Raw genomic sequence first — 25270 nt, 5'->3', positions numbered from 1 at the left:
CAGAAATGGCCTAAATATAATTTGCCCCCTAGGGGAGCGACCCTTGCCTAAAGGGTCGCTCCCCACCTAAAAAAAACTAAAAAACTAAAAAATAGAAAAAAAAACAAAGTGATCCCTGGTGCCCTAGAGGTTTCTGCCCCCCCGGGGGCAGATCGGCCTAATAATAGGCCGATCTGCCCCCGGGGGGGGCAGAAAAGGCCTTCCCAAAAAAATGCCCCCCCTGGGAGCAACCCTTGCCCAAGGGGTCGCTCCCTTATGTCTATTTAAAAAAAAAAAAACATTTCCTTCCCTTTGAAGCCTCTCCGGGCCTCCCCCACGTGATTGAAAGAGAAATGCTGAGCATTTCTCTTTCAATCGCGGATGGGGGAGACCCTGTGACTAATCAGCACGCGCTCGCGCGCTGACATCATGGGGGGGTGGGGGGCGGGTCAGGGGTGGAAGAGGAAGGGCTTCCCCTTCCATCCCCGCCTTGGGGGGGGGAGGGAGGTGCACAGGGGGGGCGCGCTAGCGCTCCCCCAAGTTCCCGTGCCTTGGACGAGGTGACCTCGTCCAAGGCACACCGGAACTGTAGCCTTGGACGAGGTCACCTCGTCCAAGGCACAGAAGCGGTTAAAGACTGAACGATACCAGCTAGAGACCTTTTGTGTGTCTGCTGATTTTGGAGATGTCATCTAGGGTGACAAAAGCATGCTACAAAATCCATTAATTCAAGTCATTTGAACAACTCTGTGCAGTGGTGTGAGTCAGAACGGTTGGGTCCCTTTACATTATGCCTTTCTGAAATCGTTTGTTGCATACTGTCCCTTAAACATCAGGGGCTGGCTGAGGCCACAGTTTATGGCAGATTCTATCTTCTTTTATGCATCTCCCTGACTACCAATCATTGTTTAGATCACCAATAGTGGGATGTCTTTTGAAAGATTTACTTTATTTGTCCCCTTCCACTCTGTTTATTGTTTGTCATTGGGATTTAAATTGTGTCTTGACTTTATTACTGGTATCTCCTTTTGAGCGGATGCTGAGCAATCCAAGTCTTCTTACAGCGCCTTGAGACCCTCACGGGTGAGTAGTGCGCTTTACAAATCCCTGATTGATTGATTGACTGTTGTCAGTAGTAATAACTTCAGCTCGTACGGTTGCTCCTCTGCACCTGTCATGCCTTCTTGCCTAAAGACGTTTCAGTTTTTGGAGACCGCTTTCAGCCTTCCATCTTTCTTTCCCCTCCTCATCCCGTGGGCTGCATGGAATGAACACTGGACCGCAGGTACATCCACTGCACTCGGCAAGAAAGACTGGACGATCAAGTCTTTTTGGGCTTTGAGGGTGCTAGAAAAGCTTGGTGGTGACCAAACGCACCATTTAGCTTGGAGTATCCAATGTATGAACATCTGCATTTCTTTGGCAAATAAAAACCCAGTGGATGGCATCCACTAGAGCCATGGCTGCTTCTGTGACTCTCACAGGAAGCATTCTGGTGGCTGACATCTGCCAGACAGCCACACTATCATCCTTGCATATGTTGTGTTGGAAATGGCCTTTCTGCAGGGTCACCCCAAAACTTTTTGTCTTCCTCCTTCTCTTTTTTTCTGACCTAATTTTTGCTGGCTTTAGCACTCTGCGCACTTTACCACTGCTAATCAGTGCTAAAGTGCATGTGCTCTCTCCTTAAAACATGGTGACATTGGCTCATACCCAATTGGCTTATTTAAGTTACTTGTAAGTCCCTAGTCAAGTGCACTACATGTCACGGTTTCAGGCGGGTCTGATCAGGACTCTGGTTGGGGCACCCCTTGAGATCACAGAATATCCCAAAGAGGTAGTGTACTGGGGCAGAAAAGCAGCTAAAGGCATACACAGGAAAGGACAACTATGGACAGGCACAGGAAACAGGAAAGTAAAAGCAGAGCAACCTTAGTGTAAACAAACGGGAAACAGATTACTAATGGACAAACACACTGGGTTTACCACTAAGGTTGTACACAGGGTAGGGCTCAGAACTTCCCACTGCAACAGGGAACGTCAATGCCTCTATGCGGATTGCTCTTACAGATAGTCACCCCACAAGCCTCATAGAAAGGAGGCAGTAGAAGTGATTCTGTCTCTGGACCCTGAGAGCACAAACAAGGATTGTACTTACATACACAAGACAAGCCCTTGTGGGTCCAGCTGGAAACACAGTGGCAATTCCTGGAAAACAGCAATAGCACACTCAACGTTAGGCACTAAAGACTACGTATAACACTAGACAAAGGATTGGGGCTGTAATTGACTCCTGGAAACCAGGAGCCAACCCCAGTGCAAAGGACAACACAGGTGAAGACTGATAGTACACTTACCAGACACAAATACCCAAGAGGAAACAGAAACAGAAGGAACAAACTAGGAGGCAGAGGCAGAACAGGGAACAGGCTCAGGCTGAAGCAAAGGCAGGAATAGTACTGGAAAACAGAGCACAAGCTCTGGCTGGAACAAGCAGAAACAGGAATGGGAAACAGAGAGCAGGCTCTGGCTGGAACAAGCAAGAACAGGACTGGAATACAGGGAGTTGGAACAAGCAGGAAACAGGACTGGGAAACTGAGAGCAGGTTCTGGCTGAAACAAGGCAGGAACAGGACAAAGAAACATGGAGCGGACTCTGGAAGAAACAAACAGGAACAAGGCTAAGAGACCGGGAGCAGACTCTGGCTGGAACAAGCAGGAACAGGGCAGAGAAACAGAAAGCAGGTTCAAGCTAAAACAGAACAGGAACAAGACTGGAACACCATTAAACTCCGATAAAGGGTCTGGAACACAAAGGAATCATACTCCAATGCACGACTTGGATCTTGAGGAAATGGCTGCTTATAAGCAGTTCCAGGCTGCAGCAAACCCCAGGTGGAGTCACATGACTGGGCTGCACGGGAGAGGTCTCAGGTGTGTTTAGTTTCAGACACTCGCAAGTCCTGGAGGAGAGAATCCAATAAAAAGGAGCAACTGGACTTCTCTCGTAGAAAAAAACAGTGTATAGCGGAATCCAGGCTTTCCTGACTACCAGGCTGTGCATTATGGAATTTGCAGTCCCAGGAAGCAAATGTAATTCTACAAGAGCATACCATAGCGAAAAGGGAAACACACAGGAGTCAAAAAGGGACTCTAGATGAGTGTTCAAGGTGATTCCCAGGCTACAGACAGTCCCTTTACAGCGCCCCCTAGAGATGGGACGACAGAGTCGTAACACTACATGTTCCCAGGGCCTGTAAAGTAGATGCTGCTAATGGGCTGCAGCACTGGTTCTGCCACCCACATAAGTAGCTCCCTAACCAGGTGTCAGGCCTGCCACTGCAGGACCTGTGTGTGCAGTTTCCCTGTCACTTCGACTTGGCATTTAAAAGTAATTGCCAATCTTTAAACTCCCCTTTTTCTACATATAAGTCACCCCTAAGGTAGGCCTTACGTAACCCACAATGCAGGGTTCTATGTAGGTAAAAGGCAGGACGTGAGCATGTGCGTTATATATGTCCTAGTAGTGTAAAACCCCTAAATTCGTCACTGCTGTGAGGCCTGCTCCTTTCATAGGATAGCATTAGGGCTACCTCTATATACTGAGTGGCAGATTCTGTTCTGAAAGGAGTACCCAGGTCATATTTAGTATGGCCAGAATGGTAATAGAAAATCCTGCTTAATGGTGAAGTTGGATTTAATATTGCTATTCTAGAAATGCCACTTTTAGAAAGTGAGCATTTCTCTACACTTAAATTCTTCTGTGCCTTACAATCCACGTCTGGCTAGGTTAGTTGACAGCTCCCTTGTGCATTTCACTCAGAGAACCCCAAACACAGGATGCTTAGTCACACCTGCACACATCTGCATACTGAATGGGTCTTCCTGAGCTGGGAGGGTGGAGGGCCTGACACTTACATGTCAAAGGACAGTGGCCTGCCCTCACACAATGGACTACCAATCCCCCTACTGGGACCCTGGCAGACAGGATGGAACTGAAAGGGGACCTTGTGCAGTTCTAAGCCACTCTTTGAAGTCTCCCCTACTTCAAAGGCACATTTGGGTATTTAAACAGGGTCTGTGACCCTACCAACTCAGACACTTCTGGACAAGATACCACTGGTGAGAAACTCTAAACCAGAACCTGCAACCTGCCAAGAGGAACTACCTAACTGCCTAAAGGACTCACCTGACTGGTTTTCTGCAAAAGACTGCTGTTGCCCTGCTGCCTGGCTGCCTTCTGGCTCTGCTGAGAAATGATTTCGAAAGGCTTTGATAGAGCTTGCCTCCTGTTCCTTGAAGTCTCAGGACCAAAAAGACTTCATTATGCAAAGAACTCCTTGTGCTGCAAAAATTAGACGCACAGCCTGCCAGAAACGACGCACTGCCTGCATCGGAGTGAGAAAGTCACCGCACGCCAAACCAGAACGATGCAGCCCGGTTCCCCGAGAGGAGATCGACGCAGCACCAGCGTTGCGACCGGAATTTCGACGCACAGCCCACTGGATCAGCGCAAAGCCGAGCCAGAACGATGCAGCCCAACTTCCTGCAAGAAGAATCGACACAGCACCTGCTGTGCAACAGAAATTTCCATGCATTGCCCACCGGAGCGACGCAGCTCCTGTGATTTCGTCCTGCACACCCAGGATTTCTCTGCATCGTCCCGGGGGCGTCCAAATACCCCGCAACCCGAAGAGGATCCAAGTCTTCGTGCTGGAAATCGACGCATCACCTGCGTGCACCAGAGAAATCGATGCACACCTCCCCGTTTTCCACGCATCTCCTCCTCTGCAGGGCCTTGCAGAGATTTTGAACGCAAACCAGGTACTTTGTGCTTGCAAGAGACACTCATTGCTTTTTAAAGACTAAAGATTCCTTTTTATCATTTAAACATTTCAATGTGTACTTATTGAATCTTGATCGTTTTTACCTGCATTTAACCAGATAGATATTATATATTTTTCTAAGCACTGTGTGGTGTATTTTTGTGGTGTTATACTGTGTTATTGCATGAGTTATTGCACAACTACTTTAAACATTGCCTTCTAAGTTAAGCCTGACTGCTCAGTGTCATGCTACCAGAGGGTGGGCACAGGATAATTTGGATTGTGTGTGACTTACCCTGACTAGAGTGAAGGTCCCCATTTCTAATATGTTGGCCGAACATTTCTTCCTCACAGCCAAAGCATACAGTAACGGATACTTTTGCGTGGGCTTACTGCATTACTTCCTATTTAAGCAGCTCTTGTATTTCCACTTCTTGGCGGGTATCATTTTTGGAACTCATTCTTTTTATTTAGTAATTTTTTGGTTAATGTAAGGATACTTCATACAGATTCCTAACTGCCCCATTAAATTCCAATGGTATGTGCTGTTGAGGTGGCTGTCATCGATGCTTCCTTACTTCCTGTCCACATGCCTTACTGGGATTGGGCTAAAGTTCAGGAAAGGGTGTCAGCACACCGGTTCCTTTTGAGCTGCCGGCTAGCTTCATCTCTGCCAGGCAGAGTTATGGCTGAGGCTACATGGAACCACTTGAAGATGCTGAGGAGCTACAGATGGTGAAGTCTTTTGTGCACCTGTCTGACATAGATGGATATTCTTAAAATGAGACATCTGCAAGAAGGTTACATATCCACCAGAAAAATTGTTCCCAAAGGTAAGTAACTTTTTAAAAGATTAAAATACAAAACTAAAAAATGACTGAAATTCGTCCTTTGTGTTGACCTACACAACAATAGTTAGCCCAGCGCACTGCTCAGGATGTCTAGCATAATTTCACAGATGTCATCTCAATTTATATATTGAATGTCCTCACTGGTGACATCACATGCTTTGGAGGTATCTCACACAAGACAGGCGAGGCAGATCCGTAGAATGTGTCACGTTTTCTCTTTGCAGGAAAACCAGTTCTCTTACACCTTCAGCCTAATCCAACTCCAGGAACCTCGCCTGATCCTATGTAAATATGTCCTTTACGCGGAGGAGTCAGGACACTAATATACTGGACACAGAGTGGGTGTTTGGGGCTACTTGGGGGGGTGGGCTTGCTCATGCCTATGCCCAATCTAAAAATGTGCTTGTGTATTACCAATGAATAAGGAGTTTCAGTTGTATATCCAAAGGCCTGCTTTATGACTTGTTCATTTAAACTGTAATAATGCCTTTTATATATTAAACAACATTTTTACATTTTTTATTTCAGAGATCTGTTTCTTTTGACACTGCCAACGTATGTACAAGAGGTAAGTGTATCCTGATGTCTCGGAGTGCAGTAACAAAACTATTACTGGCTGCCCTTTGAGTAAAACAGCAATTTTTAGCTGAAAAAGAATAGTGCACTTGCCTAAAGATTGGGCCCCTTACAGTAAATGAGCATGCAGCTGTCTTCCATGGAGGGGAGTCTGTCTGTCCATGTGACTCACAAGGTGTTCATACTGAAGGAAGTCAAAAGAAATGTGTTCAAATGCATTCGCCCTCCATGCAACCTGAGGGTTAACGTTAGTAAACTAATGCCTCAAGAATGGGGTGAGAAACTGCACCATAGGTATGAAAACGTTCACCACAAAATGCATGTTTGACATTTTCTTCAGGGTGGATGGCTCCTTTAAATGTTTTTTTTGTTTGTTTTCTGGATGTGTTTTTAATGAGGTGTTTTTGTTACTGTTTGCCGATTCCTTGCTGCTTCTCGCGCAATTTTCCTCTTGGTGCACTTCCTCTGCCTCGCTTTAGTACAGTGCACAATGCACAAAATAAAATAAAAAAACTGTAATAACAAAACAAAGATGGGTAAGATCTGCCCAGAACAACTAGACCTGATTCTACAAGGTGACTTCCTCATGGTGTAAGGATTCCAGTTGATCACCATGTCCATATGCCAGCCGTCCATTGTGGCAGGGTGTGCACCTGCCACGTGGCGTATTATCAGGTCCTTGCAAGCGACCCTACTCTTCGTCTACGCTTAGTAGGTCACAGCAGAGTAGGAAATTCACAGAAGTGTGGGTGCAAGACCCCCCAGTATACAGATCATCCTTCTAAGGTAGACTGCCGTCTTCCAAGCCAGATCCAACGCCGGCATGTGCCTTGAAGACCGTGGCATTTGTAGTGACAACAGCAGCATCAACTGATCAATGTGCACAAAAGATTCATGCTTATCTCAAATTGCTGTATTTACACAACTACTACACACACCTAATGTGTCCCCTTCTCCCCAAGAATTACCACTGAATCAACACCCTGCCCATAATTACAGAGCTGCCAGTATTTCTGTGCCAGGCAGATTTGTACAGTTTAGACCCCTCATTAGAAAGGGTGTGATTCACCAATAAATGGCATGATATGTGACATTTTCGATTAACTACTGGGAGCGCGCAGGAGCGTGATTTACAATCTCTCATCCGATGGACCTTTTTTTAGTGCAATGAAAGGCAAAGGGAGTGAATAATAATGATAATTTCAAACCTGTGAAGTCAATTTGACCCCACAATAAGGAGCAGGAATCAATAATTGTAGTTAAGTAGTTTTATTTCCAATCAATATTTAATCCAATATATATGCATGTCATGAAAATGTTAAAAAGATACAAGATCGCAGCTTGCTGAAATAGTGCAATCGGTTCAATCCCATCAAGGCAATAATAACCGCAGCAATCTAGAAACTGAGAATTAGAAGTAGGTGTTTCCTAAAGAAAACCCTCCCCCCTCCCCTAAATATGAAATTATTCCAAATTAATCTAATCAGAGTTCTAAGTAAGGAATGAGGATGCTTTCAATGAAATCTCAGAGAATTTTGAAAATGTGAGAAGGTGTCAGCATAGCGAAGGCTTCAGTAGAAATTCTCCAGAAATAGGAATAAGTGTTGAGAATACAGCCTCACCCTTACAAGAATAAAGGAAGCAGAGAGGTCTATACCCCTGAAAATCTAATGGAATCCACTCTCTTCTAAAGCTAAAAGGACCTGCCTTAACTTCTACCAAAGTGAACATTAATTAAAACAAACAGACGCATCAAGAATATTTGTTCCTCTTTCCATGTCGCCAGGAACCAGTCAGTTCATTCCTCCTGGTCTTCATTTGCAACATTGCTCAAGTTTCCAAACCCACGGTTACTGCAACCTTGAACATCCCTTGTTCCTGATAGACAATGAATAAGAGACTTCAGCTGCTCAATAGGTCTTCACGTCTCTTACCAAGATGTACCAATACTCCTTTTCTCTAGCTAACAAAGCCTTGAAATCACCTGCAAAAGGAGCAACACTCTATGCAAATAAAATACATTTTAAAATTAAGGCCCTAAGTCATTTAAATTTTGCCTGACTAATATATACTTTGAATATATGGTTATGCATACACACGTAAAACTTTCAAAATAAATACAAAACAGGAATAAAAGAATGCATGTTACTTCTGCAAAAATAACTTAAAGCATAGATGTAAATGTGGATAATGAATATACGATAATAATTATAATGGACATTAATTTCTCAGTTGTTACATTTCATGAACGCATTAAAAGGTTCGTGCTTTAATATTATTAAGGCACACAGTAAATAAAATCTCAAAAATAAATGCGCAATTGTGAAATGACAAGGTAGAAAGGATGTAGTCTAATTTGCGTTACTCCATTACTCTTGTAGCCTATAAGTTTTGAAATATGTTGGCTTATTCTAAGCTCATGATCGATATTTTTGTTTGTCATTGCACTTTTGGGGGATATTATGACAATGATATGGCAGCACAAACTGGGTACAAATCAGCAACATTTAGCCAACAAAGGCACTTTAGAAGAACAAGATGGCATTGTTTAGATGTGTTAAAGCAGCTGGGTGTTGGATTGCCTATCGTGGCCAATAAATGTCTGCAGGTACCTCTATCTGCTGCTTTTCAGCTGCATTTGATCACCATAAACACTCTGCTGGTTGTCGATTTGCTGCACATCTATTACCTGACAATTATACTACATCCTTGTGATTTCCTATAAACTCTAAGAGCATATCTGTTACCTGACAGTGGAGACACAGCCTTTCAAGTGCTTATAACAACTGTAATGACAGTAATATAGTGTATATAGTGATATCCTTGATAATGTAATGGCTCCTAATTTAATTCATATCTTGTCCCCTACCACAGTACCTTCTGCGCACAAGGAGTGGTATACAGGCTTGTCCTATGCCCTGCCATCCCTTTTTTAAAAGGAAAAGCCCTTGGTCCTGCTGTGTCAGCGGCGTATGAAGACCTTGGCCTTCAGCCATGGTTATTACCAAATACCCCTCTCCTCCGTTCCTTTTAGGTACTAGCTGTGAGATTTTTTAAGCAGGCGGTAGCTAAAAGATGTGCTTAATGCTGTCATTGTTGGGTGCTGCTTGTAACTACTGCTGGTCACTGGGAGCATGGCATGGTCATCGGTTATGCCTGGTTAGCATCACTCCTGTATTCACTGCCCATTGTCATAGCTGCAGCTTTAGTCATTGGGCAGAAAACACAAGGTGTAACTTCCGGCCGTGCCATGTGTTCTGTAGTACCTACTGTCATGGTTTACTGCCATGCCCAGAGGACACAAGACATGGCCTCCAACCTGACATTGGGCCCAGAGCAAGGTCTTTAGCCAAATTCTGATCCTAGTAGCCTTGCCCATAGTGCTTATGTGTGCCCATGTACATTAGAAGTATGTCCAGAACGTCCAGCTTAAAATACAGGACCCACTTGCACCTTTGCACCACAGCAGCCAACCACCACTGAGATGACCCTATGCTTGTCTTTCTAACAGTGAGATAATCTCACCTGCAAATAGTACTATAGATTTGTTGGCTAACATGCAGTCTAAATGACTCATGGCTAATGGTAACATTCAAATAGTACTTTGAAAAGATATTATCCTTTGATTCCATCTCAATCTGGAGTAGCGCCTCAAAATCCTATTTAGTGTTCCCCAAGAATACTGATCCATCATTCAGGCCCATGGTTTTCTTGGACATCCATGTCAATCTCTCCAACTAGCTACCTCCTTTGGTATAATACCCACCTGAGAGATATAACTCTTTAAAATCTAGATGTCTGAAAAACATATGGATAGTGTTTGGTATCTCCAGATGCTCTTTCATGAAGGCGTCATCTAGAATTAATGTGCATGCACAACATCAGGCTCAAGACTGTTTCTGTGGCTGTCATGGGGAAGGTGCCCATTGCTGTGGCCTTCAAGGCAGTCATTTGCTTTCTGGAAGCACTTCTTATTGAGGAAGAGCTCCAGTGCAAGTAATCTGATTCTTTTGCAAATGCCATATATTTATTTTGTACTCTTCCACGCCTACATTCAACTTTATAGTCTTCTCACCCTGTAGGAACTGGAGAAAGACTGATTTAGGGTGACTTGCAACATTAACTGCTTCCTCCATTTTTGTTGTCAAGCTATTCCAATGTAATCCTGCACCCTTCCCCATCTTCTGCATCTAGTCAGATACAATCCCGCTGGTACTGAGGGCACGAGCACCCAGCTCCCTTTTATTTAGACCAGGCAGCTGGCCAGTGATGCACAGTGGAGGAGCATGCATGTGTGAATGACAACCTTTTGAAAATGGGGATCCTAGGAATACGTTCTCATGAACATAGCATTCCTCCAAGGACAGGCAGCAGTCAAAACTCAAACGCACAGTGGGACACAACAATAGGTCTTTCACTGACTTAAAGTGAAACCGCAGGAGAGTGGTAGGTGTTGTGGAAAATTCACTAGAGTTCCAGGTATACCCTGCCTGTTGATTGTGAAAATGTTCAGTATGTTATCAACTGATAAAGATGTGCAATGACACAAGGCAGGATGATGCCCAGAGTTTGAGATCAGTCCACCTGGATGACTCCTGTGAAAATAAGTAGCCATTGTCCAACAATTAAAGCTGGGCATCAGAAAAGTTTTATTGGACTCCTATGAAGTTAGTGGCAATGGTTGGCTTCTAATGACTGGCTTTTAGGGACCTGGAAACTAATTTCTGGGGTCTTTGTTTGGGCCACCTCCAAATTTGGTATCCTTCTGTGGAGCTGCCCTGAGTCCATCTCTTGGGTACTGACACACCTTTGACGTACTAACACATAAATGCATGTGGGCCTGCGACAGTGCTGTGCCACTGTGAGGCTGGAAAGGAGTCCCTGTCAAGTCACTCTTGGAATGCTTCCAGGCAAGTGGATCAAGATTATGGCAGGCTGGACACTGTATCAGGATACCTGTGGGGTGACAAGGTTGATCTTCAGTGGTCAGACTGTTGCTTCAGAGGAACAAAGTACCAGGATGTTTTTGGAATGTAGCAACGTGGTCCTGAACATCTTTTGGACTTCAGAATCCAATGCAAGTCTCACAATAGTTTGTAGGAGCAATGCACTTCTCTGCAGGACTAGCAGGGTTGTGCTGTCACCAGTCCTGTCAATCTTATGACATGGACATCTAGATCAGTTCCTAACAAGATGTCAGAAGGACATATGTATTTTTTGGGATACACCCAGGGTGGTGAAGCCACAGGTCGGTCATTGTTAATGGCTGTAATTTTTCTATTGGTTGTAAGTCTTCAGGTCGCTGCAACATAAGTGTAGTAATTATCGATGACTTGTACACAGACTTGGGTGGTAAGGCATCTGAAGATAGCATCTGGACAATTGCTTTGGGACACAAGAAGTAGAGTCGGGAGCACATGCAGGCTGCTTACCTTTGTATTCTTTTATACCTTTATTAAATACTCGCCATTTTCATCAGGTGTGCCTATTGTGGATTGATTGATGCACTAATAGCCAGCTGTGCCAGTCTTTTACAGTGGCGCGATCTTCAGGTGTGATGAAGTCTGATGAGCCATGACAGGGTCTTACTGGGCAATGCGCTGTGGAGTGAAGACAAGAGAGCCTGGTTCTCTTCTTTTGTGCAGAAGCAGTTTTCAGGTTGTCACCTGCGTTTACTTCTACAGCTGGAGCATCAGATCATTGCTGAGTACGTATGGACTTCGTCTCGGTAGATATGGAGCACACCCTGGTGCAGGTGTTGGCTCTAATCACTGGTCTTCTTGGTCAGCAGGCTTGTCTGAGAATACACACCTTGCTTCTATCTCCAAGGTGGACCTTTAGCACCATCAGGTCCATGAGCCGAGGTGGTTCCGCAGTGGGCCTGCTGGTGTATGCCATGCGTAAGCCAGCTGGAGGAGGTTCACTGGGGATTCGCTCTGCAGCCCTTACTTCAAATCGTGTGAGGGACAACACACACTCATTGTGGGAAGGTGAAACTAAATGGAGGGCGCCACAAGCAACGCCCTCCAGAAGTCCAGTGAGGGTGGTGGGTGGTTAGATTACGCATGTGTAAGAGACAGCCCTCCTAGAGAGGGAAGGCTGTCCGGAGAGCATGTCCTCCTGGAGCTTAACTGTGCATTGCTTAAACATCCCTTCTCCCTTGCGCTCTTATTCGTGGCAATGTTTGCACATGCAAATTACCTCGCTAGGGGTGCGTATTTCATTAAGGTGAACTTCTCATTTCGTGACGCTTTATTTTTCCATGCACATCTGTAGAATCGATTAGGTCATCCTTCGATAGGATTAGTCCTTGCAACGCGGCTAATCTCATGGATAATGAGTATCGACAGAATGACATGTAATGACCACTAATGACATTCCAATTATCGACACTGCGACTTAGATGCTTTCGACAGCAATGCAGACTTGGTTCTAAAGCAACGATGCGCATATAAATGCCGCGGTGCCTAACGAGAATGGACGAGAACGTGTCACTGCCCTGATGCAGCAGGTATCACCAGAGCGGGATACAGGGATTATGGATGTGACGCGGTGCATCATATTGTGAACCTGCATACTTTATTTGTACAGGATGACATTTCCTTGTTCATTCATTTTTTTACGCTGTTTTTATTATTATATTTGTAATAGGCGTTATAAATTGCATTACAAAGTGTGATCTTGGACAAAGCACATTTTCATAAAAAAATACCGAAAACCCTGAATGTTTATTTTTTTTTGTTGGAAGACTTAATCAGCAAATGTCTGATAGGAAAACATTAACAAATGAGATGGAGGTCTAGGTTAAATGGAATGTGAAGTGGTAAATCTACAACAGAGCTGTCCAACTAAGGACCAGATGAGTTCAATCGATAATAATTGTAAATAAAGGTACATTGTCTGGTTATCTTGAAATACTAGCATGGATCCAGCCCTCTTTGACATATCATCAGGCACCCTGGCTGAACTAAAATAAATATATATACATACACACATACAGAAGCATGCAGAATGGGTTGTGACAGCTTGATTCAGGCCAAGGTATGAGGAAACCCTCCTCCCAAACCTGCATATATCTGGCTACTCAACCAATACCACATACACTCGAGGACTGGTATGAAGAATTATGTTTTAGCATTCTGGGTTAGATTGCGTGGATTTGAAGAGTATTTGGGACCTGGGTACTGTACTCCAATTTTTCTCAAATATCTTCATTTATTGCCATTTGTTTGGTGGGAAGCGAACTGGTAAGTTATCTAGGGCCCTGCTCCAGACTTCCTTGTATGTGAAACATTCACTTTTATTCTGTATGCCTTCTCTGGCTAGCATTGCGTGTTAAAAGTGTGTGTTGCTCAATCTTGTTCTTTTTGAGGCATAGTGTGGTCGCCAAGTCCTTTTCTCCAGTCTAAAGAGCAGTACTTAATTTGAGCCGGTGGTTGCCGGTGGGGGCACTGGCACTTATGTTTGAGGGCTGGCACTTACTGTGAGCAAAAGACACATATGGGAAAGACAGAGGAAGAGAAAGACAGAAAAGCGGTGAAAGCAGAAAACTGCACAAGTGAGCAGAAAAGGCAGGGATTGGCTGTAAATGTGTTAAAGAGGCCTGAGATGGCTTCAGGATTACTCTGCCTCAGTATTCTGTGCTCGCACATTTAATGGCCGCAGCCACGTGTTTCAGAGGAGATCTTTAGGCACCAGCACATTTTCATTTACAAATTAGGCACAGCCAAAGAGAAGGCCTTATCCTACAAGTCCAACTTCCTAAGCCATGTTCCCCCCCCCCCAGAACCCCTTCTCTTACTTTTGGTTAAAGGAAGCTTACTTGACTAGCCACACTAGTAACTCTTGCTTTCTAGTCAATCAAAACATAACCCTCAACTTCCTCTCACGTTTTTTAACCAGCTGCTCCTTCTCTGTCTTCTGCTGCTCGTCCTTCTCCATTTTGCACCAAGAACAGTTGGGGGACCGGTTCTGGGTCACCTTCTTTTTATCCAGATACTATCACCTTGGTGACATAGGGGGTCATTCTGACCCCCGCGGGCGGCGGAAGCCGCCCGCCTGGCGGGAACCGCCAGAAGACCGTACCGCAGTCAAAAGACCGCGGCGGTCATTCTGACTTTCCTGCTGGGATGGCGGGCGACCGCCAAAAGGCCGCCCGTACGCCCAGCGGGAAAGCACCAGCAACGATGAAGCCGGCTCCGAATGGAACCGGCGGAGTTGCTGGTGTGCGACGGGTGCAGTTGCACCCGTCGCGATTTTCAGTGTCTGCCAAGCAGACACTGAAAATCTTAATGGGGCCCTGTTAGGGGGCCCCTGCAGTGCCCATGCCAGTGGCATGGGCACTGCAGGGGCCCCCCAGGGGCCCCACGACACCCGTTCCCGCCATCCTGTTTCTGGCGGTGAAAACCGCCAGAAACAGGATGGCGGGAAAGGGGTCGGAATCCCCATGGCGGCGCTGCTGCTTTACCGCCGCGGTCAGAATGGCCCCAGAAGCACCGCCAGCCTGTTGGCGGTGCTTCCGCGGTCGTTCCGCCAGGGTCAGAATGACCCCCATAGTATTCTCTTAGGGCTTCCTCTGCAGTTGCGGCTTGCTGCGCTCTGAAGGGGTGGTGCACAGGAGGCAGGAGGGGAACAAAAACATTTAATATAAAAATAAAAAATTATCTGCTCCACTGCCGCGCTGCTCCTCTTTCCGTCGTCACTTCTTGCATAGGCTCCCAGCCTGTCCTGCAGCCAATTCTGACACTGCTCAGAGCAGCATTAGGGTTGGCTGGAGTGCCTAGCCAGGACGCTCCCAGGCAGACTGGGAGCCTGTACCTGCTCTCTCCAGTGCCCATGTGTGTTTGGCCAGACTGAGATGGCCAGCCAAACATACATGCACACTGAGGGGAGCGCAAAGTGCACTGCCCCCATGGGCCCCGCCCCTTTAACAACAAAACAATAATAAACCCAGTTTATTATTGTTTTGTTGTTAAAGGCTTGCAGCAGCTACTGCTCGTGGGAGGGGGACGACGCTCCTCCGCCATAGCGGAAGAGCTGCTGCTGTTCCTCTGTTATAAGTTTGCAAGAGATGAACAGATATTCTTTGATTTTCTCCTATTTACAACCCATTGCCGATCCAAAACGTATGACTGCTTTACCACATTGCTTCTTGCTGACCCATGAAAACTTAGTTTAGTAAAAATTGCATATAAACTGCTTTTGTGCTGCATTTCCCTAGGATTGTGACTGCACCCATCGGTGCTCCCTATGACAGCCTTTCATCTTCCCCACTTTTTCTTTCCTATGCTTAGTTGTTATAGTATATGTATTATTTCTACTTCTGTTACATTTCCGCTTGCGCATTGGTCTTAATGTAGTTTGCTATCATTTTATTCTTGTTTCGGCTTATTCAGCTCGAATTTGAGGGGTTATCGGCTCGCGCGGACTCCAGGCAGCGTTGCTGCCGCGAACGTTCCAACGCCCGCGTTCGCTTGAACTCGTCCGTTTTCTCCCCTCACCTGCGTCCCCGGCGGCTTCGCGTCTTCTCTGCCTGCCTTATACTGCCGTTCTGGACGCCCGACGGTGCGGTACACTTTAAACAGCCCCATACCTCGTCCGCGAGGTTTTCTCAATACTCCGGTCTCCTTTCCTTCAGAACGAAGCACTCAGCCACGCCTTCGGGGGCGTGCTTATTGATTTTTCTACCGACCCACAGTATTAACCGTTTCTTCTCCGACTTTTGCCTCACTTCATACATTTTTTGGTCATTCCTGCTCGCCCCCTGGTGGTTTCAGTCGGTATGGAAGGTCAAATTTCCCTTTCTGATATCTCAGGCAACAAAGAGCTGGGAGCCTTTATTAATGAGGCTATGACAAAGGCTATGACAGCCACTATGTCCAAAATGTCGAAAAATATTGAGAGTTCTGTTCAGAACATGTTTTACAAATCCTTCATGGCCCATTCTGCGGGGGTTAGCAGAAAAAGAAAAAACAAGGATTTGTCACAAAAAAAAAAAAAATGATGGCGCTTTATTGACTGGTGAAGTCTCTTCACCCATGACTGAGGACGAAATGTCTCCCGGGCCTCCTTCTCAGGAGGGGAATGTTGAACACGTACCTGGTAAACGTACGTCCAAGACTAAAAATACTGTACCAGCACCAAAACAAATTGTGATATCACATATTTCGGACACCGACGACGATGTTGGTGATTCTGATGATGGAGATAATAATTCCGACGTGTGGGGTTCGCTCTCCCAAGCTTCCCCTCCTAAAAAGCCTAAGTTGGATGTTTCAACCCCTTTCTCCGCAAAAATTGTACTTGACTCGGATGGTAATCCCATGTTCGACCCCTCTTACCTCCACCATCCCAATTCCACAGAGTGGACTCCCGCGGCCCATGTGGGTCAGTACATAACGTCCAGGTTAAGGCTTCCCCTGGATAAACAAACAAGAGCAAAAATGCGATCTGAATGTCCCAGACCTTCCCTCTCTTCTAATGTTACTGCAACCCCGGCAATTGATGAATCTCTCCTAACCTTTTTCTCTGAATTTGGCAAAGACCCCCGCAAAGGGGTAGACAAGGCCTGGTCTAATTGCCAGGACAAACTTCTAGACCTAGTAGGTCCGTTGGCTCGTATTTTGGACTTGGCGGAAGCAGCCAAAATAGAAAATACTGACATCGATCCCTCCGAATTGTCTCTCTGGACCCAAAGGGCCTTTTGCTTGTTAGGCAATGCCAATGCGGCCATCACTCATGATCGAAGGAAGGGGCTTCTACTCAAATTGGATCCCAAATTATCCAATCTGGCTTCCAGGGACCCTGGAGTGAAAGCTGGGGGTCATCTCTTCGGGGACTCATTCGTTAAGGACCTTGCAAAGTTCGTGGCTACCTTTTCTTCAATCGACAAGGCACAGCAGAATATCAAAAAGGTGTTTAACCAACGGGTTTTCGCCAGGGCCGGTACAGGCAGGAGCCGCTCTACCAGCCGTTTCACCCATCCTCAGGGAACCAGAGGCTCCTCATATGCATGCTCCAGTTATGGATACCAAAGCTACAAACCACAGTTTTACCCTCAAAGAGGCAGGGGCTTCAGGGACCGTGGACAACGTGCTTTCAGAGCCAACAAAATGCAAGGTAAGCCTTACCTCTGGCCTTCCTCCAGTGGGGGGAAGGCTACATTACTTCATTCAAAACTGGCGTTCTCTAACGTCCGATCCATGGGTGCTGAATACAGTTCAGGGTTATCAAATAGAATTTTATTCACAGCCTCGTCAGATTTATTTTCCCCCTCCGCTGATCTTTTCAAAAGAAATGTCCCTTCTCATATCGGAAGAAGTGAATTCCCTTCTTTCCAAAAATGCCATTCAAATTTCGACACCAGACTCCTCCGGGTTCCTCAGTTCACTATTCTTGGTTCAGAAGAAAAACAAAAAATTCAGACCAGTTATAACCCTAAAATTCTTCAACCAGTTTGTCATATATCGACATTTCAAGATGGAGACGATTCTCCATCTACGGGATATTCTACTCCCTCTAGATTTCATGGTACGGCTAGACCTTCAAGATGCGTACCTTTCAGTTCCCATTCACCAGGAACATCGAAAGTATCTTCAGTTCCATTGGCTAGGACAAACTTACCACTTTTCTTCCCTTCCGTTCGGTCTGTCGTCGGCTCCATGGTGCTTCACAAAGCTGATGAAGCCAATAACGGCGCATCTCAGAGCGTTGGGCATCAGACTGCTGATTTATCTCGACGATATCCTCATTTTACATCAGAATCGCGAGACCCTTCTCTCCCATCTACAATTAACTTGTTCTCTTCTCTCCCAATTAGGCTTTCTGGTCAATCAGGAGAAATCAAGCATGGTCCCTTCTCAAAGAATTCAGTTTCTGGGATTCGAAATAGACTCCTCTACCTCCTCTCTTCACCTTCCCTTACAAAAAGTCAATTCTATCAAAACAGAAATCCGAAGGACTCTTCGAAACACTCACATCTCTCTGAGATCTTTGGCCAGGATCGTGGGCCTCTTGTCCTCTTCGATTCAGGCCATATTTCCCGGCCCCTTGCACTATCGAGCCCTCCAACGATTAAAGATTCGTCACCTCAGAAAAGGCCTAGCCTATACCGACCTGATTGTTCTAGATCAAGAATCTCGCCTAGAGCTGCAATGGTGGATAGACCATTTAGACGCCTGGAATGGCAGAACCATCTTTCTGTCAGCCCCAGATCTTGTGTTAGAGTCCGATGCAAGCCTGACGGGTTGGGGCGCCCGCTGTGGACCAATCTCGACTGGCGGTACATGGTCACTAACGGAGTCCAGATTGCACATCAACTATTTAGAGATGCTTGCAGGCTCCTTTGCAATAAAGAGCCTGGCAAAAGGCAGGGTGCAATGTACCATCCTCCTCCGTATGGACAATGTTTCGGCTGTCCGATACATAAACCATCTAGGAGGAACCAGATCGAAGCCGTTAGCAGACCTGGCAAAAAGTCTCTGGGGATATTGTTTAGACAACGGGATTTCCCTCACGGCGGAATATCTTCTCGGCTCCCTCAACCAAACAGCGGATTGGCATTCTCGCTTCCTCAGAGACTACAGCGATTGGAGACTTCATCCCTCAGTCTTCAAGTCTATCCTTCACAAATGGGGCCCCTTCAGTATCGACCTTTTCGCCTCTCGCCTCAACGCCCATCTTCCCCACTTTTTCAGCTGGCGTCCGGATCCTTCAGCATTGGCCTCCGATGCGTTTCTGCAGGATTGGTCACAGGCGGTCAACTATGCTTTTCCTCCCTTTATTATGATATCCAGGGTTCTGGCCCAGGTCAGACGTCAGAAGGCAACCCTGGTCTTGGTGGTGCCATTTTGGCAATCCCAAATTTGGTTTCCTCCTCTCCTGGAATTGGCAATCGATTTTCCCTTCCTGCTCCCCTCATTTCCCTCCCTCCTCCTAGACCCTTTAGGGAACCCTCATCCCTTGGTCCTCAACAAAACCCTCGTTCTTTCGAGCTGGAAAGTATCAGGCCTTCCCCATCTACCATCCCAATTTCGGATGAAGCTTCCGACTTCATCAATAAAGCCTGGGCCCCCGGCACCAGAAAGGCATATTCTTCAGCCTGGTCCCTTTGGTCTAGCTGGTGCAAGGCAAGGGACCTCGATTCCGTTTCAACAGATGTAAATTATATAATTAACTTTCTAGCTGCACAAGCTAGCGAAGGTAAGTCTTATAGGACAATTAACCTATATAGGTCTGCTATTTCCATGCATCACTCCTGTGTCAACGGAAAACCGGTGGGTGAACACCCTCTTATTTGCCGATTGTTAAAGGGAGTAAAATTTTCAGTTCCTCCTCTACCTAAATATTCAAAATTATGGGGTGTAAATGTTGTTTTGAATTTGTTTCTCTCTTGGCAGGATAATTCCGATCTATCTTTAAAAATGCTTTCAGCAAAACTTACTATGTTGCTTTGTTTGGTGTCCATTAAGCGTTTATCGGATGTTAGAGCACTTGGCATTACCTCCCGACAGTTTGCCCCTACAGGGGTCCTGTTTTCCATTACAAAGCGTACAAAAACTAATTTACGTACAGTTTTTTACCCATATTTTCCTGCTCAACCTAGGCTATGTGTAGGACAATGTCTTAAGTGTTACGAGGAACGTACAGCCAATCTCAGAAAGTCCTCTGTTTCCCAGTTATTACTTTCTTTCCGTAAACCACACAATCCCGTGTCTGCTGCAACTCTAGCCAGATGGGTTCGTTGGGTTATGTCCCTGGCAGGGATTGATACCTCCATTTTTGGAGCTCACTCAGTTAGAGGAGCCATGGCTTCCAAGGCCTTTTGGGTTGGATCCAGGTTAGAGGACATTCTGAGATCCGCTGATTGGTCCAATGATAATGTTTTCAGAACGTTTTACTGTAAACCAGTTCATACTGCTACATCAATAGTGGTTAATATGCTTTAAAATAGCATAATATGAGCCTCCGTTCTTGACATAAAAATAATAAAATTAAGACTTTCCGTCATAAATTACTAGGAAAATCTACATTTCACACAATAGTGAAGCTTGAGTTACTCATCACTGCCACTGCCATGTGTTCCAAGTTCTAAAGGTTCTAAACCTCTTTAAAATATGTCTGGGCTGGATCCTCAAAGGCTATGAATCTTCAGCAGTTGCGACCTCCAGGGCAATCGAGGCAACAAGGAGCTTGATTCTCTCAGGCACACAGAAGGCTTCAGGACAACACAATATTGCTTGTCTCTTGAAAGTCCTGGGGCAGTTCACAGCAGGAACCACTCAAAAGACTGGGAGACCCCTCACAACACTAGTCGCTCCTGGCTTTTACTCCCTCTGGCAGCTGGCTTCCTCTGAGTGTTCTTAACACTGGGAACTTTCTAGGCTTCTCCTGCACAGTCTCTATTTCTCCATGGCCAGGCACTCTCCTTTCATCAGTAGGTCTTGGCACTCGATAAAACTCTCAGCTCTTTCAGCATGTAGCACAAACTTCAGGTGATGTCCCCTCCCCTCAGGGAGACTGTCCGTCATGCAGACACCAGTCCTGGTCACACAGTAATCCTTTGAGTACTCTGCAGAACCCTCCCTTCCTTCATCATGAAAACTTAGAACTGGTGCAAAACACAGGGAGAGAGGTAAGAGAGATAAGCTTCTCCACACGTCCTCCCAAAAGTAAACTTACACACGAAAGGCGTGGAGAGCTAATTCATAAAAGCACACCCAAAAGGGTCTTGACCCTAACGCCATACATAGTCCCCTGAAAACTCTAATTCTTTGGTAGAACTAGGGGGAATTCCTCCTTTACGGAAGAGGTGGTCTCAGACACGTATTTGTGTCATGCTTCATCATAGACTGCCTCTCCCCACCGTGGGAGGACAATGCCACCCGGATGGACTCAACCTCTTGGTTAGGACATACCTGTGTGAGTTCTTAGATAAGGTTTACTGGATAATACTGGGATCCAGATCAGTAAAAATACCTAACGAGCTATCAGTAAATTTCACCTTTAATAAGGGTGTTCCTTGGTGTCCCTTGGATTAAAAACAAAGAACGATGGTCGACTTGAGTATAATGACTCAGCCCATCACATCATCAGCCAATATGTTTCTGCCCACGCGATGAGGCTGTACAGGTCTGGGGCATTCTTCAGGGATATGGATCCCCTGTTTTATGGAAACTGGCACTTACCCCTATTAGAAAGTTGCAAGACCAGATTGAGCACACTCAGATCCTACCTGAGTGGTAAGTTGTCATAAAAACACCTAATAAGGAAAAATTCATATTTTAAGAATAATAGACAGATTATGTGACCGTACATTATGAAACTATATGTTGAGTATGCAAGGTGTAACACTGCAAACCACTGCACACGTTAGCGCTCTAATTAGTGCTAAAGACACTGCAAACCACTGCACACAAAAGTACTTGTACTGGTGCAACACGCTACAACGTGTGTCCCTACTAGGTGCTGTATCTGACACTCCATTTGGTTCTATCAGTGCATCCTAACCCTATAGTGTTTAACTTATAGCACTTTTTGCTATAACCACACCCTGAAAAAATCTTACCCTATAATGGGGAGGTAATAGCCACTGGCCTGGGAACGGGATCAAGTCCCTTGTAGTCACACACTGTTAGGAAGACAATGTGAGAGAACTACTATGTTGGAGTATAAAGCAGATACATTGTGAGGTGGTGGATAGGAGACGATCTCCAGTCCCCCCCCCCTTTAAAAAAAAAAAAAATGTTTGTGAAGGAACACATAGGACCTCCAATTTTTAGAAAGCTGTAGTTCGATTAGTACGTGATAAAATACCGTGTGCAATATCGAAGGGACTTATATTTTATTTGGTATCAAATTGGGGAAATTGTAGTAATTTATACTTGACAGTTATGTGCTGTTTCTTATATAGAATGGCTCCTCTTGTTCTGTATGCGAAGCTAATAGCCAACGAGCATCGCGGGGCCCCAGTCATGTGTGTTTTGGCAATATACAGAGAACGGGCCATTATTTACCTAGGTCTTCTCAGTCCGCCATGCATCTAAGTCGATGCTCGGCTAGCAGGGAGGGTGACATATCCAGACGCGTTGGATAGGAGTATGGTGTAATTGCAAAATCATGTGGGCAGGCAAGAGAGCTACCTATTCCCTAAGGCTTCCCCACTGTGTGCGCCCCCCTGGGGGTATCTGTCACGGGGTCTGACCGCCGGGAGTGCAGTTGTCGCATATTAAGGGCCTGATTCTAACTTTGGAGGACGGTGTTAAACCGTCCCAAAAGTGGCGGATATACCACCTACCGTATTACGAGTTCCATAGGATATAATGGACTCGTAATACGGTAGGTGGTATATCCGCCACTTTTGGGACGGTTTAACACCGTCCTCCAAAGTTAGAATCAGGCCCTAAGTCTCTGGATGAGGGAAACGTCGGAGCTGCGTTAAGGCGACGCATGCCTCCTACATCAAAGGGGGCGGCACCCGTTTACAAGTAGTGATGGGATTTGTAGATGGATCTGAGTTATCTTTGAATTGCTAACTAATACTTTGTATATATTGCCAATGGGTACTGTGCCACCTATCCTGATCTATGGTGGGAGCCGTCGGCGGACAGGAGTAGCCATTGTACTGCCAAAAACACCCCTGTGTTGCCGGTCAGTCTATTGAGGTTTTCAGTGTACCCCTGTCTCCATCGTCCCTTATTTCAGTGTCTGGGTCTTCACACTGTAATCACTGGAATGCAGTGAATACATTTCTATTGTATGGGGAAGCTATAGCCACCCTCCGATGAGTGTCACTCTTAACCAGAAGCCACCCAGAGTTGATCCTACTGTCCTAGTACTCGAACTCTCACCACACACAAAGTCCTAGTACCACACGGGATACACATCCACTGCACATACATGCACTTGACACACAGAATGTCAGAGCAAGGGTCTGTGGTTCTTCTTAAAGGAAAACCTTACACTAGAGGGGTCAGTAGACTGTATTGTTGTTTGAGAGAGGAAAAAAGTCTGGTCATACTAAAGATCTGCATAAACTTGGTATGCCATTACTACCTCTCTACGTAGCTATTCCAGGATATGGACTATAGCTCCATGTCAATCATGAAAGGACCCTTGGTGCTCCCCTCCGGGTCACAGGACAGGTTCTGAACCTTGTGTTACAGAGAACAGGCCTATGCACTAGATTAGTATGTTTGCAACACAAACACAATGTCAGGATATCATTTCCATATGCAGTTGGGAATGCAGGGAGGGGAAGATGCCCGTATACCATGTAGAGGATATTGCCTTCCCAACAGCTTGTTCAGGGAAAAATGTTTACAATTTTGTTACAGACTGGAGGTCTTCTTCCTCTGTTCTCAGGACCTCAGTCTTTGGACACCAATATGACTTCTTAACTGCACCATTTATGAAATTCTATAAATGTGTGTCTTACCTACAGTTTGCCAGTATCCACCAGTTTCGTAAGAAATTGTGATCCTGGCCCAACGTGCCAAATTCCCAATTCTGCCTCATGTTCGTACCAACCTTCCACCCTACACCTTTGCCATGCCCACCATAGCCAACCACCTGCTCTCTGAAGGACCCATTGCTTGAGCATGAACCCCTGGGCTTCTCCTTGGGACAATAGCAGTCCTCAGGTAGTGTGTGTCTAGGTTATTGGAGTCCTCCTGTCTTGCCTCATCCAGCATTTACATCTCTAGTTCCACTGGGCCAAGGCAATCAGGAATCCTGCCAAAGTCCTCAGTTTGGATGATGGGGTTAGTGTTTCAGATTAGTATCATAGCGCTTAGTTTTTAATCCTGGTAAATAAGCCTTTCTTAATCACTTTGCGTTTGTGAATCCAATTCCTTTCTCCACATTTTGTACGTAGCTTGTGAGTTAGTCTATGTTTGGGATTTCCCTTGGTTAAGGTGGGTAGATATGGCGCACTTTTCCTGTTTGTGCCATGGCGCATCTTACAGCAGGTGCACCAGGTGTAAACTGGGAAATTTTGCCCTATTAGAAAGAAGGCACTGCCCTCAGAAGCCAGGAACTTGCGCTGCTCCCAAGGGCTGCACATCCAAGAGAAATATGGAGCAGCTGTTAAAAAGCTGCTCCGTGTCTCTGGGCGGCAATCTGCCTGCACTTTTAAGAGGGAAGAGAGATCCACTTGCAGGCGGGTGTAGTGAGTGACACTACAAGGGGATCTCTGGGGGTTTATGTGACCCCCTTTTTCCCCACCAGGGGGCTGTCTTTAGGAGGCGTACTGAAAGTGTGCCACCTTTTTGTTGCGGCACTTTCAGTGCGCCTAAAAGCATGCTTGCCCTGCGCCCATGTCGGTAATACGGTGTGGACGCAATGCAAAGGGAGATTCCATCATTTGTATAGGCCACACCTCCATGCAAATGAGGGGCGGGCCTCTCTCAATAGCACTGGTGCTACAGTTTCGCCAGCTCTATATTACAGAAGCGTCTGCTACCCTTCCTGTAACACCAAAGTGCCCCGGGGGTGCACAAAGCAGGTGCAAACGCCTGTTGGGCTCCCGGGGCAGTTTCCTTCCCAATAATTCCTATTATTCCCAAACGTTTGCTTCATTATGTTTTTTAATTACTCAGCTCTTTGTGACTCTGATGAACAACTAATGAAGTTACTTAGCTTCCCCACCCATTTGATGAAAACATACTTTCTAATCCTCTCTCCGAGTCTCCCCTGTCTAGCTGTGCATTGTTTTTATCTTGTTTGTGTAGTGGTAGAAATGTCTCCCTCCTATGATGTTTGAGCCCCTTTGGAAGTGTGAATGTATTTCTCTCGCCTCCATTACCTCTTCGTTCACCCTTTCACATATGTTTCTGTGACACTCCTGGCACCTACCCCTGACTTCTCTTCAATCTAAAGGCGGAATTAGCACTTTCCAGGAAGGACTCCAGAATCACCCCACACTGCACTTTTCTGCTGTGCGTACTAATAGAACTGGAAGGATTGGATTTTTTGTATCAGATACTAATTATACGAATTTTAAAATATACTTATGTTGGCCAAGAACAGTGTGCTTTTAAT

At 45.7% G+C, this 25270-nt stretch overlaps 1 protein-coding gene across 1 annotated transcript in view; it reads left to right on the top strand.

Moving 5' to 3' along the window:
• The window catches only part of EPHX2 (epoxide hydrolase 2), a 634386-nt gene that overhangs the window by 493391 nt on the left and 115725 nt on the right, over positions 1–25270 (top strand). The window contains exon 14 of the mRNA XM_069233731.1: positions 6185–6224. Coding sequence (XP_069089832.1) covers positions 6185–6224 — 40 coding nt within the window. The remainder of the gene's footprint in view (positions 1–6184; positions 6225–25270) is intronic.

This window comes from Pleurodeles waltl, chromosome 5 (assembly GCF_031143425.1).
Source record: "Pleurodeles waltl isolate 20211129_DDA chromosome 5, aPleWal1.hap1.20221129, whole genome shotgun sequence".
NCBI classification, from domain to species: Eukaryota; Metazoa; Chordata; class Amphibia; order Caudata; family Salamandridae; genus Pleurodeles; species Pleurodeles waltl.
This window is presented reverse-complemented; position numbering and strand designations above follow the sequence as displayed.